General features: G+C 36.0%; 1 protein-coding gene across 1 annotated transcript in view; it reads left to right on the forward strand.

The window, feature by feature from the left end:
- The window catches only part of LOC138708825 (uncharacterized protein CG43867), a 414,444-nt gene that overhangs the window by 330,438 nt on the left and 68,806 nt on the right, over positions 1-15,200 (forward strand). Inside the window, exons 3-10 of the mRNA XM_069839027.1 lie at positions 2,722-2,859; positions 3,074-3,157; positions 4,514-4,642; positions 6,518-6,660; positions 7,866-8,023; positions 8,154-8,369; positions 11,267-11,538; positions 13,470-13,809. Coding sequence (XP_069695128.1) covers positions 2,722-2,859; positions 3,074-3,157; positions 4,514-4,642; positions 6,518-6,660; positions 7,866-8,023; positions 8,154-8,369; positions 11,267-11,538; positions 13,470-13,809 — 1,480 coding nt within the window. The remainder of the gene's footprint in view (positions 1-2,721; positions 2,860-3,073; positions 3,158-4,513; positions 4,643-6,517; positions 6,661-7,865; positions 8,024-8,153; positions 8,370-11,266; positions 11,539-13,469; positions 13,810-15,200) is intronic.

A 15,200-nucleotide genomic window follows, 5' to 3' on the forward strand; every position in this document is an offset into this window, starting at 1 on the left:
GGTTATTTCGATACAACAATATAATAGAAACAATATATTTAATTCCGAAATTATGTAGTGAAATGGTTATTTCGATACAACAATATAATAGAAACAATATATTTAATTCCGAAATTATGTAGTGAAATGGTTATTTTGATACAACAACAATATAATAAAACAATATATTTAATTTCGAAATTATGTAGTGAAATGGTTATTTTGATACAACAGCAATATAATAAAACAATTTAATTCCGAAATTATGCAATGAAATGGTTATTTTGGTACAACAATATAACAGTAATAATAATAATAATAATAATAATAATAACAAAACTAAATAATAATAATAATGGTTTATTTAACCTGGCAGAGTTAAGACCATATTGCCTTCTCTAACATTCAACCAGGAGTAAAACTGCGATACAAAAAACACTACAAATTTACAAAATACAGTACACAAAAAAGGAGGTAATCATAATACAATGTAAACAACGAGGCAATAGAAATAAGACATAATATAATATAATATAATATAATATAATATAATATAATATAATATAATATAATATATAGAAAGAAAGGGAAAAGCATAATAAAATGTAGACAGTACTAAGTCAAAATAAGTGAGACGCCTACGATGTATAAAAATATCAGACAATAATAATAATAATAATAGTAGTAGTGAAGTGCAGAGCATCCAATGAACACAATTTTTATTAAGTACACACACCTAAGGTAAATTTTATTATGATAGTAAGTTGCTGGAGTTCTCACACGATAGATATAACATGATAGACATTGTAGGGAAAATTGATGAAACAATAATAAATAAAATAAATATCAAAATGTAGTGAATACGTGGAAACATGCAATACAACACTTGTCATAACACTTATTATAGCAACTAGTCATAAAATAATTTTCTAACTTTGATTTAAAAGATTTCAAGGTTCGACAGCCCTTGACTTCAGGCGGCAGAGAGTTCCAAAGCAATGTAGATAAATCTTCAATACTCATCTTAACTACAAAGAGACGTGCACATCAAAATGTAGATGATCCTATTTTCATTTTCATTTTATGCGCGTGTAATTTGTGCTTTAGCTCTTGGTTGTAGGAGTAGCATCAAAAGAAAATGTGTTTCCAAATTGTATTTTTTTTTTTTTGCAAATAAACCAATTCTTTGCTAAATTTAAACTAAAAAGTTGACTATTTAGCAGTACTATATTGTTGTAGGTAAGGCGTTCTCTGTAGGGAACAAAATGTTTCCTTGTATAGGTAAATAATTATATTTCTATAACATTTGAAGATATTTTTATCGCTAAAAGATTCGATTGGAGATATAATGTATATATACATAATTATATACTTATTCATAATTAGTAGATAGAGGAAATTTTGAGCGTTATTGCAATGTCAGCCTTCAGTTAGGAAACTGACACTCTTTTTCATGCAGAGCTCTGACTGAAGAATTTAACACGTGTCTTGTTACACTGACCGTGATGAAGGTGTGTGTTTTGTTTAGACATATGTCACCGTAATGAAATTGTCATGTTAACTTGTATAACATCATAACCTTGACTGTGATGAAGTTAACAAGTACTGTATTTTGTTTAGGCAAATCCTTACTCCTGGTAAAGTTAGTTTATGTTTTGTTCAGGCAGAACCTTGACTCTAAGAAAGTTAACCCTTGTTTTGTTTATACAGATTCTTGACTTTGATGAAGTTGGCTTTCGTTTTGTTTACTTCTTGATCCTCACGAAGTTAGCTGTGTTTTGATCAGGCAGAACTTTGAGCTTGATGATGTCAACTTGTGTGTGTGTATTTTTTTTTTCAACCAGAATCTTAATCCGACAAAGTTAACTTTTGTTTTGTACACACAGAGCCTTGAGCTTGATAAAATTAACTTGTGTTCTGTTCAGGCAGAACCTTGGCTTTCGTTTTGTTTACGCAGAACCTCGATCTTGACTAAGTTAGCTTGTGTTTTGTTCAGGCAGAACTTTAACCCTTTTTTCTGTTTAGGCAGAACCTTAACCTTTTGTTCTGTTTAGGCAAAACCTTGACTATGTTTATTTTTTGCCTATTCCGATCCATCTAGGCTTAAAGGATTATTGTGCTTGAAGGTGGAATTGGTGATAGCGAGATTATATTTTATTAAATGAGTCCGAGGATTTGCCATAAGGTTACTTGACATTCCCTTTACATTTGGAGAAAATTTCGAAGAAAAACAGTCATTCCCAGCCAGATTCAAACACACACAAGAGTTTAGCTTCAGATTGAGTCCAACTCCCTATCGTCTAAGCTACGCCAGTGGCTCTGATGAAGTTAACTTTTGTTCTGATCAGGCAGAATCTTGCTCCTAATGGATTTAACTTTTGTTCTGATCAGGCAGAATCTTTGTCCTAATGGATTTAACTTTTGTTCTGTTCAGGAAAAATCTTACTTCTGATGGATTTAGCTTTTGTTGTGTTCAGGTAGATTATAGATCCTTTTAGTTGATCTGTAGTTTGTTCCAACAGAACCTTAACCTTGATGAAGTCAACCTGTGAGTGCTGATCCTGATGGAAGTTCCCTTGTGCTCTGATAAATCCTGATTACTCAGTACACTATTTTTCTTGCCCTAGCCTTGATTAATTGAACTTATACTTTGCTGATACAGAGTTCAAGCACATGAAATTTACTGTGTTTTGTCTGATAGATTTGTAACCCTGGTAAAATCCAAGCTTATATCTTGTTCAGGTTCGGATGATGGAGCAGAGGCTTGCTCAGGCCGACTGGACTCCAAGTGAAACATCTGAGCATGTATCAAGTCTGAACAGTACCGTGCAGGCAAAGGAGACGGTCATCAACAAGCTCGAGACCCAGGTAGAGGAACAGGTAATTCAGCTTTATTGTAGTGTTTGGGCGTGACATTTTAAAGTTTTTAACATAGTAATTTCAAATTTATTAAAATTAAATTGTGTATCTTGAAATGCACTGTCATCTTTCAAGCGTGCTTCGTATCTCCCCCAGCATGTTTCTTTTGATATTTTTCTATTACTTTGTAATTCTGACAAGAGTACAGTTGTATGATGTTGTCTCCATGTTGCAGCGCCAGCTTCGACTCCAGGACGCAAAGCAGGTTGAGGCCAAGGCAGCCAAGATCAAAGAGTGGGTCACCAATAAGCTTCGGGAGGTGGGAATGTTTCACCTGTTATGTTGCCTGCATGACATATGAGTTTGTTTATAATCATAACATACATAATCCTCCTACAAATGTGAGTGTAATTTGGATTCAGTTTGTAATCGGTTATAATTGGTCAGGACTAAATTTCATAGTTTGTGTATTAATATTATTATTTCTTTATTTATTTACAGTTGATCTGATAAACATAGGCGAATTTATAAATTTGCCTGCATATAAAGGACAGATTTTGCTAAAAATTTTCCATAATAATTATCAATCGATGAAGTTGACATTCAATTCATTGATCAATTTTGCACAGTTTCTCAGCACATTCACGTTTTCAGAATTTGCAGTAAATGTTCCTCGTTGAAGGACTTTGGGTGCTTTTACACAAATTTAGCGTAACATTAATTTAATGTAAGATGAACCATTAATATAATAATATAACAACTAAAGAATTCTATAAAAATACATTATTTGATGTAGGCCTAAGAATTCTTATTCAGTTGAGAAACTTATCATCCAGTCTGCTGTCGAAAAATCTGAAAGTTAGAATTTATAAAACAGTTATATTACCGGTTGTTCTGTATGGTTGTGAAACTTGGACTCTCACTTTGAGAGAGGAACAGAGATTAAGGGTGTTTGAGAATAAGGTACTTAGGAAAATATTTGGGGCTAAGAGGGATGAAGTTACAGGAGAATGGAGAAAGTTACGCAACACAGAACTGCACGCATTGTATTCTTCACCTGACATAATTAGGAACATTAAATCAAGACGTTTGAGATAGGCAGGGCATGTAGCACGTATGGGCGAATCCAGAAATGCATATAGAGTGTTAGTTGGGAGGCCGGAGGGAAAAAGACCTTTAGGGAGGCCGAGACGTAGATGGGAAGATAATATTAAAATGGATTTGAGAGAGGTGGGATATGATGATAGAGAATGGATTAATCTTGCTCAGGATAGGGACCGATGGTGGGCTTGTGTGAGGGCGGCAATGAACCTCCGGGTTCCTTAAAAGCCAGTAAGTAAGTAAGTAAGGCCTAAGAATTCTGAAATAAATTCGGTAACACACGAAAGTATTATATAAGACATATTCCGAAGTGCTATTTTGTTAAATTTTTTGTATGTTTCTTCTAATATGCACCTATATTATGAAATCATCTCTAATGTGTAGGCCTACACAGATGTGTTTCTAGTAAACTGCGTGATTGCCTACATAATTTTCAGGATCTTAAAGAAAAACTAAATCTGAAATATTTATTTCAGATTTGTCATTTTATATAATGCTGAATAACGTGTCTATGAGATAAACAGCAATAATAATAATAGAAACAGAAGCTTCATTTCTACATGCTTGCTTACAGCTGGAGGAGCAGAATCAGCACCTGCGGGAACAAAATCAGAAGTGCAATGCGCAGCTGGAGCTGCTGAGAAACCACTTGGCACACAGTCAGCTGGTGGGTGGCGTGGGAAAGGACAGATCAAGCACTGGAGTGAGTTGGTACCAATTTATCTGTTTTGGTTTTATTATGCCCATGCTTTTTGGTTCAATGTATTTGTAACACCCACCTCTCACTGAAAAGTAAATTTGCAACACAATCGGCTTAAGATTAGTCTTAGTAAAAGACAAGTGATAGGATATTGTTCGTGTTATGTTGCAATCAGTATTTTCCTTTGGTTTATTTCTCTTGTTCTGCTCATATTACATTTAATTCATATGATGAATGCTGATCATTGCATGTAGTAAAATCATATATACATAGGAAATGTAGGTTGCTAAATTTAATAGAATTAACAACAACAACAACAACAACAACAACAACAACAACAACAAGAATTTATATTTCCATGTTTTGTTTTTTTGCGTTTGTGCATATCCTCCTATGTACCTATATGGGTGTCTTTGTTTCTTCTTTCTGCCTTCCATTCGTTTTTCTTTTCTACTGTCTTTCTAGACTTTTTCTTTTGTTTATAAATTTCTGAAAAAGTACACACTTAAAGAAAACAAAAGATTGCTAAATTTAAATTTCATTTCAGTTTTTTGTGTTGTTACTTTTTGTGCCAATTAAGATCTGAATTAAGATCATATACACATAGGAAATGTAGATTGCTAAATTTAATAGAATTAACAACAACAACAACAATTTATATTTCCATTTTTTGTTTGTTTGTTTGTTTGTTTGTTTTTTTTTTTTTTTGCGTGTGTTCATGTGCTCCTATTTACTTATATGGGTGTTTTTGTTCCTTCTTTCTTCCTTCCATTCGTTTTTATTTTCTAAGGTCTTTCTATTTTTTTTATTTTATTTTTTTATTTTTTATTATTTTTTTTTACCTTGGGGATTTGATTGAAGTGAATTTTAATGGCAGGCAGGGTAACTATCTCATGCCCCCATGTTTTAAATTGCTTCCAGTGCACTTCGTTAGAACCAGGTACCCAGCTTCGAAGCCGTTAGCCCTGTGAACTTACAATATATTTATTTTCCCCTAATTATTATAGTACAGGTTATCTAAGAAATTGGCAGGTTCTTTGTGGTAGTAGAAGAGAAAGAGTGGGGGAAGGGAAGTGGTCCGTGGCCTATTTCTTTTAGGGCTAGGTCTTTCTAGACTTTTTCCTTTGTTTATATTTATAAATTTCTGAAAAAGTACACACTTAAAGAAAACCAAAGATTACTAAATTTAAATTTCATTTCAGTTTTTTGTGTTGTTACTTTTTGTGCCAATTAAGATCTGAATTAAGATCATATACACATAGGAAATGTTTGTTGTTGTTATTGTTTTCTAATGCCAGGCGTTTGACAATAAAGTCATTTGACCTCTTGCACTCCAATATTTTTCAAAGATATTATCATGGTCAGCCACTGAAGCACAGATTTTGAGGTGTTCCGAATCCATTTCTTGGTTTGAGTTGCACAATGGACAGTTAGGGGACTGATATATTCCAATTCTATGCCAAACAATCATGGCCTGTTGCCAATCTAAATGCAGCTACAGACGATTTTCATGGTAAATCGGGAATTAACTGTGGATTTTGATGCAGAGAGTTCCATTTGTAGGAAATGTAGATTGCTAAATTTAATAGAATTAACAACAACAATTTATATTTCCATTATTTTATTTATTTTTTTTTTTTGCGTGTGTTCATGTGCTCCTATATACTTATATGGGTGTTTTTGTTCCTTCTTTCTGCCTTCCATTCGTTTTTCTTTTGTACTGTCTTTCTAGACTTTTTCCTTTGTTTATAAATTTCTGAAAAAGTACACACTTAAAGAAAACAAAAGATTACTAAATTTAAATTTCATTTCAGCTTTTTGTGTTGTTACTTTTTGTGCCAAATAAGGTCTTAAACTTAACACCTGTAACTGCTGTAGGGGTCTTCATCGAGGGCCAGCCTGAGCTTGGATGTGACCACGACCACCACGAGTGATGACTCACTAGGGCTGCCGCTACACGACTTACCTGCCAGACCACTGTCCTCTGCCACTGCCCCCACCACTGGCAACTCTTCCTTCAGGTAACATCTTACTCTTGAAGTAGTTGCTTCCATGATGCTACAGTCCAAGTAGGAGAATGAAGACTTAAAAACTTTTCGTCTGTAATGAAAATGTCATTTACCGATATGCAGTAAATTGGTGTTAGATGCCATTTGTCTATTATTGTGTACTTGAAGTAGGAATTTAGACGTTTCATTTAGTAGTCTATTTAGTATTAGTATTTATTTATTTAACCTGGTAGAGATAAGGCCGTCAGGCCTTCTTGGCCCCTCTATCAGGAGATTCCAACTATAATATGAAAAATAAAATTTAATTATACATATATATTACAAAGAAATAGCAGTTTATTTGCGTTGATTCTGAAAATAAAAGAAAAGATAAACTCAACGAATATGAACTTATTGAATGGTATGTGACACGTCTATACAAAGTCACAATTACATTGCATTCAGAAAATTCAACAAAAAAGTTGGTAAGAACCAGTTCCAGCTAATTTGCTCTTATAATTTTCTTGATCAAGATTGCAATAAAATTCAGAAAATTTAAATCATTCTGAAAATTGGTAAATGAAATACACATATACACTATCTACCAAAAAGTAATTGGGCACCCAGGATTTTACGTGCTAGAGCCATGTTTCGGTGGCTACTATGCAGTGGTGTGCAGACAATAATGTTCACCAGTTGGACTGGTCTGCACAGAGTCCTGATCTCAATCCCATTGAGCACCTTTGAGACGAATTGGACCGACGATTGAGGTTTCGGGAAATTCGGCCAACTTCCATTGTCCATCTGAGTGCCATATTGCAAGAGGAATGGCGAGCATTCCACTGGATATCCTAAACAAACTAGTGGAGAGCATGCCTGACGGGGTGGCTGCTGTTATAGCAACAAGAGGTGGTACCACGAGGTTCTAAAGGGACAAAAAACAGTGCCCAATTACTTTTTGGTAGATAGTGTATATACTGTATACCATGTTATTAATTCGTACGTAATTGTGGAAAATATCCTCCAGTAATATTGCATAGAAATGATACAAACGCTTTAAAATCAAGAGTGCTTATTTTCCTTCAATATTGAGACCTTAGACTCCACTTTTCAGTACTTATTCTAAGTCCTGTTGGTTATACAACATGATGAAATACTTAAATGCACTTGTTACATTGCAAAGGACAGCATTATATTCTTGTTGACTAATCAATATGGTATCGATGTTGGTGCTGTAGTGCTGGGTCTGGAGGCATTGTTGTGGACCCGTTGTATGCAGCAGAAATGGAGCAGCGTCACCTCCAGCAACAGCAGCAGCAGTTAAGCATAGATATCGGACATCCTTTCCATCCAACAGCCACGGGCACTGACGGCCTTACCATGCCTCACATATCTGGTGAGATGGAGTTGAATCTTAATCCTGTACAGGCATATTCTGCAGATCTTACCCCAGTTAACATTTTTCTAGAAGTCATTGTGAAGTGTGCTTGAACTAGTGTCCTTATCAAACACGTTTGTTTTCACAGGAATGGATGCATCCAGATCGTTGCTGACGCAGGACTTGCAGGCCGCTGTGGAGAGCCTAGCTCTGCTGCCGTCGTCGTCTCTACCTTCCGCCCCTGCCTCTGGAGTAGATGAGACAACTCACGACTATGCTGAGATTTACACGCCCAGCCATGAGCGGGTGCCCTGGCTCAGTGCAGCAGGTGGCTCCCTCGCCAACCATCGGGATGCATCACAAGGTGAAAACAAAGCCATGAATCATGCAGAGAAATGCTTGAAAATGTGAGCAGAAGTATTACGTGATAAAAGAGTTTGCATTTATCATGGTCTTAGGTACCCATTTTGTCTTTCTCTCACTCTACATGCGCTTAATCCATGTCTTATCCCATAATCAACATCCACGAGTATACCTTATTAGCAGTGGCGGATTTTCAGGGGAGGCAAGGGAGGCTGTGCCTCCCCTAATATTTTACCAGAACACAATATGGCAGTAATAATTTCAGCTGAATTAAGATCACAGACAAGTTACAGCAAATGACGAACATTTTTTCCTTTTATATTAATTTTACTATTCACTACGTCTAAGATGTAAGTTACGTAAAGTCGACCACATCCAGTTGGTGATGCCCACTTGCTATACTGTAGATAGTACAAATAATTCGTACTGAAAAATAACAGATAGCGCTATAACCTGTATAGTCGACATCTAGCAGCCTGCAGTATCTATGCAAGAGCGGGAGAGAGGAGTCTGCTACATGATGCTACTCCCCGGTAACCATGACAACAGTAGTTCAACCAATAAGATAGCTGGTTAGAAGAGTGTTTAAACTTGACTAGAACGCGCGAGGGGAGCCGATTTGGAGACGTCCTACCCACCGCTGACAACTGTACTGCTTATAGCCACGGCTGGTTTCGCTGTATTGGGAAGCTCTCTCTTTTTCTCTCTTCTTGGGTTTAGAAAATTGAGTCACGTGTTGTTAGTTTTCTCTGCCTGCGTAAAAGTTTTCATTTATGTTGTTAGATTTTCTCTTGTTTGTGGGTGTTCTTGTTATCTTATTCTTTTGTGTTACGAGATGTATTTACTTATACAGTATTTTAAATATATCGAGAGTTTAGAAACAAATTCAGATTTGTTTCTAGCTTCTTCTAGTAGCAGTTATTCAGTATGTTGTGGCCTATTTGATCGGTTTGCTAAGAAAGAAGAACGTCCAGTTAATTTGCTGTAAAATTAGACTATGTAACAGCAATGAGCAAGACCTGGATTCTTAGGTTCGAATCAGTTTTGTTGCTATCTCGTTACTCTCGGAATATTGCTTTTCTTGTTCGTTTTATGTAGCAAAGAGTAACATTCTTAAACTCAATATGATCTAAAAAGACCTAATTCGTAGGTTAGGACTTAAGAGTGTCCTAAAGAAAGGCAATCTTTACCAAGCCGTTGTAATAATATTAACAGTATGTTGTTTATTTTTATTTTTTCCCGTAAAATCATATAAATTCCTAAACATAAGATTTAAAATCCTAAAACATAAATTGGAAAATCTAATTTTAGTTTCTTAAAACCTATCAATTCTGCGCTTGGTAATGAGGTACGTCACAGGCCTTATATTTTTATATTCTCATCATTCACGTCTTGGCCTCCCCATCTTTCAAATCCACTGTCCGCTACTGCTTACTAGTCCTGTATATGAATTCCATACCAGCGCGTGCAAATAATAAAGTTTTAAGTAAAGTAACTGCTATAATATTTTCTGTTCTTGAACTGCCAAGCTGAGAGTAGTTACGTTAGTGTTGTCTGAGATACATATTCACAATTATGTAGTTCGTTTGCATGAAATGAGGACAAGAAGAATGTATTTCTCAATTTTTTTAAGTCGTTAATTTATTCTTAGAATAGGAGTTACGAAGAAAGAGGAACAAAATAAACTTTTTTTTTTCAATTTCCTCCCGAGTGTCATTTATATTTGTTACTGTTGCTCCAAGATATTTGAATTTTTCAACCTCTTCGAAGGATAAATCTCCAATTTACTTATAAGAGAAAATCCATTGGAATTATTGCAACCTACCTTCAGTTTGGAATTAACAGAGGAAATAAGTAAATCAGACACACCAAAAGAAATACAAAAACTTCTAGCACTGGAAACGATCAATACTAGATACCCTACAGAAGAATGGCTCCACATATATACTGATGGATCAACCACAGAAAACCTTACTGGAGCTGGAGTTACATGTACACATTTTTCCTTTTATCATTCTGTTGGCAGAGACACAACAAATTATGATGGTGAAATAGAGGCTATACACATTGCTCTCCGACAGTTATTAAATCTTCCCTTAAATAAATATGACAAGACAGTAATTCTTTCAGATTCTAAAGCTGCAATTCAGGGAATATGTTCAAATGCTACAAAGTAGTCAACAAAAATAAGAGAATGCTACAAAATGTTAACACAACTCCAAAAAGTTAATAAGATTGTCCATCTCCAATGGATTCCAGCACACTGTGGAGTCATGGGGAATGAAACCGCAGACACACTTGCAAAGAAAGGCACAACAATAAAACAAAAGTCTAAATTTAATTTCTCATATTCCTCAATAAAACGCTTGATCACTTCAAAATTTTCTCATTCATACCTACAAGAAATAGAATCAACTGCTAAAGACAAAAAATGGATTACACTACTTTCCAACCCAGATATAATCCCTCAGAGACCAAGGAAAACAGCAGTTGCAGCCTTCAGACTGTTGACAAATCATGACTGTCTAGCAAGTCATCTCTACAGAATAGGTATCTCAGCTTCACCAATATGTGTCCTGTGTAACGATCCAGCAGAAATGAATGAAGACCTGTGAAGCATTAAGATCAGAAGAAACTACAGTTCAAAAGTATTGGAAAACACGACTGCTAATGGCTTCATTGCCAAATGCAAGGCACTAGACAACAATATATTTCTATTTCGTACAATATTCTGGTCACGAGAATATCAATTCAATTTAAAAAAAATATATTCTTAAAAATGTTCAAGATAAAAGTTATTTATTAATAAAATACTGTTCATAAATTTGGTACTTTGCACCTTTCTACTGTTAAGTATCCAGTTAACATTGTTGCTATGTTATTCACACAATCATCCAGGTGGCAGCACGAGCAGCACCAACAGTGGAGGATCCCTGTCACTGGAATGTGCTGGCAAGCCCCCCACCCCTCCGCTACATCGCTTCCCTTCTTGGGAGTCCCGTATTTACCAGGTGGCAGCTGATGGCCTGCAGGTAGTGCCAGCTGGCAGCCAGACGGGTGCTGCAGACACTGCAAACAACAATAACAACAACATGAAGCAAGCTGCAGCCTCTACTTCGACCCAGGGATACTGCGATATCAGCGTCCCTGTCTATGCCACTGTGAAGGGGGTAAGTGTATAGTACCTATACCTGGTAAGGTTTATCTTGTCTCAGTAGCAATAAAACCAAGTCCCTTCAAATGAGGGTGGAGATTATAGGAGGGTTGTAAATTTTCAGGATTCCTTTCAAAACCTTGTTATTGTGCAGGCTGCCGGAACTCAGTTTCTTGAAAGACAAGCTCGGTGACGGAACTACACAGTACAAAGAGAGATATTTTGTAATTTTATTTTGCGCTACAGAATGTATCAACTAGTCCCTTCCACCACTGGATGGATGGACAGCATCGCTCCATTGCCCCATCGCCATAACAATACACACGAAGTAAGACATATCTCCTTTCTCTCTCTTTTCACAGTGAGACAAGATACATCACACAGACTCTACTTACCTTGTACTCATGACAAGCAACAAGGACAACAATATATATATATTTTTACCAGTGGTGGGTATTTGACTGTTCGTTATTCACCCATATGAAGCCAGTTGTATAGACCAATTTACTGACAGACTCATTGCCCAAGGTGCGCCATAGGAGGCTGGTCTGCACTACACCCGCAATGAGATGGGATGATGGAGATTTATTTGGATGCCACAGAGGAACAAGAGCTCACGGAGAAAACCTCTGTGTTACCTGGACCACGGACTTACCTAACACAAGTCATAAATCAGGGGTATACCAGGATCGAACCTGGGCAGAGGTCTGCATCAGACGTTTTCGCTCGAGCACCAAGTAGTTCATAGCATAATCCGACAGGTAGCGCACATGCATGATGGGTAAAATTGTCGCGAGCGATAAATCCTCGAACGGTATAAGCCGAGCGTTAGACATTCGTTCTTGTTACAGTGATGAACTGTGTAGTAACATCATAGATGCTTATCATTTCAAAACTTTGCAGTGTTTAACTAAGCTCTCCATAGTACAACTACAAAACTTGCTTTAAAATGTAATATAAATGTCGTAGGTAAATGTTTCTTTTTTCCCCACACAGGAATGATTTTGTTTTTGCCACATCTGATAGATGTTATTGGATGTAAATGTAATTATTATAAACGGAGAACACAATCACGATAATGCAAGAACTGTATCAAGTTTTCTAGTAATAATAATAATAATAATAATAATAATAATAATAATAATAATAATAATAATAATAATAATCTCTAATAATTAGTGTATCAATCTTTGCGTGTGTAACGGTAGTGCAGCATGATTATTCGTTTTATTATATTTTCTGTGACATTATCTCTGTACTAATATTGTTATTAATTTATTGCTATATAATAATATTTTGTAAAACATTTCTACATTGTCGCAGTATATAGGCGGAACACTATGTATGGACCTATCATTATATATGTGGTAAATCAAATATTGAATAATTATTAATTAGGAATAATAACTGTATATCGAAGTTTTTCATACAATTTTATTCATAACTTCATGTTACTGTTTTGGTATGTTCCATTAGACGTTTGTCATAAATGCAGAAAATAAAGCCTTATTTTTATCGTGTGAGCAAAACATGTGTGTACCTTATCTGTCGCCTTCCATACAAGATAAGACATGTCAGTGAGATGACCTTGTACTGTGCTTCTATTTAATACGAGCGTATCACGACTGATCTTACCTCACTCGAGCGTGCAACATTCGACCGAGTTCAAGCAAGCAATTTAACTCCAATGCAGCACTCTGACCTGGGTCAACAGGATTATGAATCCAATGCTCTAGACAATGGAAGAGATTTATTTCTAGGAGCTTTGAACTGTATAACAATAACACAAATTTAATGGATGAATTAATAAGTGAATGAGTTAATTAATTAAGTGAATGAATTAATAAATGGAGAAATAATAAATGGTAAAATATCTTACTTGCCAGAATATTAATTATATACTCAACGTAGGAAACCAGAGTCATTGTACTTGAATGTATGTTACAGAGAGCTAGCCAGATCCGATCCATGCCTTTCACGGGGGACTCCAGTGACGACTCGAGTGATGGGGAGGGGGCAGTGACGACAGGGGGAGAACATAACAACCATGGTGGAGAGGGTAACGTGGCCGCCCTGCACCACCATCACCACCATCATCACCATCATCACGCAGGTAGTACGGCCGCAAGCAACACCCGCACCACCAACAGCAGCAGTGACAATACTGACACCTCTCTTTCCACAGGGGGCTCTGGTTCGAGCCCCAGCAAGAGCATGAAAACAACGTCCAGCCTTTCGCCTGCCAAGCGAAGCTCCTCTGGCTCTCCCTCCAAGTCTATGAAAAGAGGTACGATCATACAGCTTCCATGGATATCTCACAAAATGTTATTATTTATTACACTGTTTAATAATTTGAACATGTTTCACCCCAGCAATGTAGTTATTATCACTAAACTATAAAGAGAAAGTTCTGTGAAGCTGCAGAAATTCGATTTCAAGATTTTCATGGAAATAGAAGTTTTGAGCATTCCTGATCTGAACAGTGGTTTTCATCATGCCATCTGGTAGTGTCCAGGGACTGCTTGCTAATTATTGTATGGCCTGGTTTCTTCAACCTTTGTTAAATTACAACAGTGTGTTATTCCATTTTAACTGTAAACTTAACAGTTGAAGCATTTCTTCAACTACTGTTAGTACTAACAGGCTGTTAAAACCTATGTTAATTTAACTGCCCAATTTCATGCAGTTATAATATTTAATATAATAATAATAATAATAATAATAATAATATTTATTTAATAATTTACACTTGAGCTACATTAGGCATTGCAGCCCGAAAGAGCAGAAGCTCGTGCTCGGGCGCAGTTCAGATCAGTTATACAAAATATATCACAAAATTCAGAGAGTTCATTGAGCACAATAACATTAATAAATGGTAAAATAATACAGCATGTAATAATAGGGTCTATATACAAATAGAAAATACAAAAGTACATAAATATTAGAGTATCAATTTTTAACTCAATTAGCTTAAACAATTAAATAATTAATCTGATTTGTTTCTTGAATCTGTGTGTGTTAAGTGTACTTAGCTCAGGATAAGCTCTAATTAATTCATTATATATTTTGGGTCCAAAACTTCTGCTGTGCTTTAATCCAGCAGCTGTGTGGCATTTCGGAGTATTTAGAAAGAAACTGTAATTTTGTCTCATATGGTATTCATGAGGATCTAATTTAAATTTATTGTGGCTTTTATGGAAGTAAATCAGCAATGTTTGTTTATAAATTTGTTCTAGATTTGATACACCAAATTCCTGAAAAATTAATTTTGTTGGGTAATCAAAAGGTTTATATAGACAAATTTTGATAATTCGAATTGAAATCGAAAAATCGAAGGAGAATTGGGAGGAAAATTTAAAAGGTACGCAAAACGCGTCCTTGCAAGGGGTTAGGAGCTGTACAAAACTAAATATGTGAGCTCCAAGCCTGTTGGCCACTAGTCTCACTCCGGGTTACGCTGCTCCCCTGAAGGAGCTCTAGAAAATTTTTAAGGGGAAGCCGAAATTGGACGTAACCTCTTAGGTACCACATACGCGAGGGGGACTGAGATTTGATTAAGTGATCATGGAACAGGGCGAGGAGGAGTTGGCTGGTGTTTGCCATTAGGATGGCAAGACTCCATCATCTGTTGTTCGATGACAAAGCATGTGAAGGCCGTCGGAAGAAGCGCCGTGAAAT

This window comes from Periplaneta americana, chromosome 11, assembly GCF_040183065.1.
Source record: "Periplaneta americana isolate PAMFEO1 chromosome 11, P.americana_PAMFEO1_priV1, whole genome shotgun sequence".
In the NCBI taxonomy this organism is placed as follows: Eukaryota; Metazoa; Arthropoda; class Insecta; order Blattodea; family Blattidae; genus Periplaneta; species Periplaneta americana.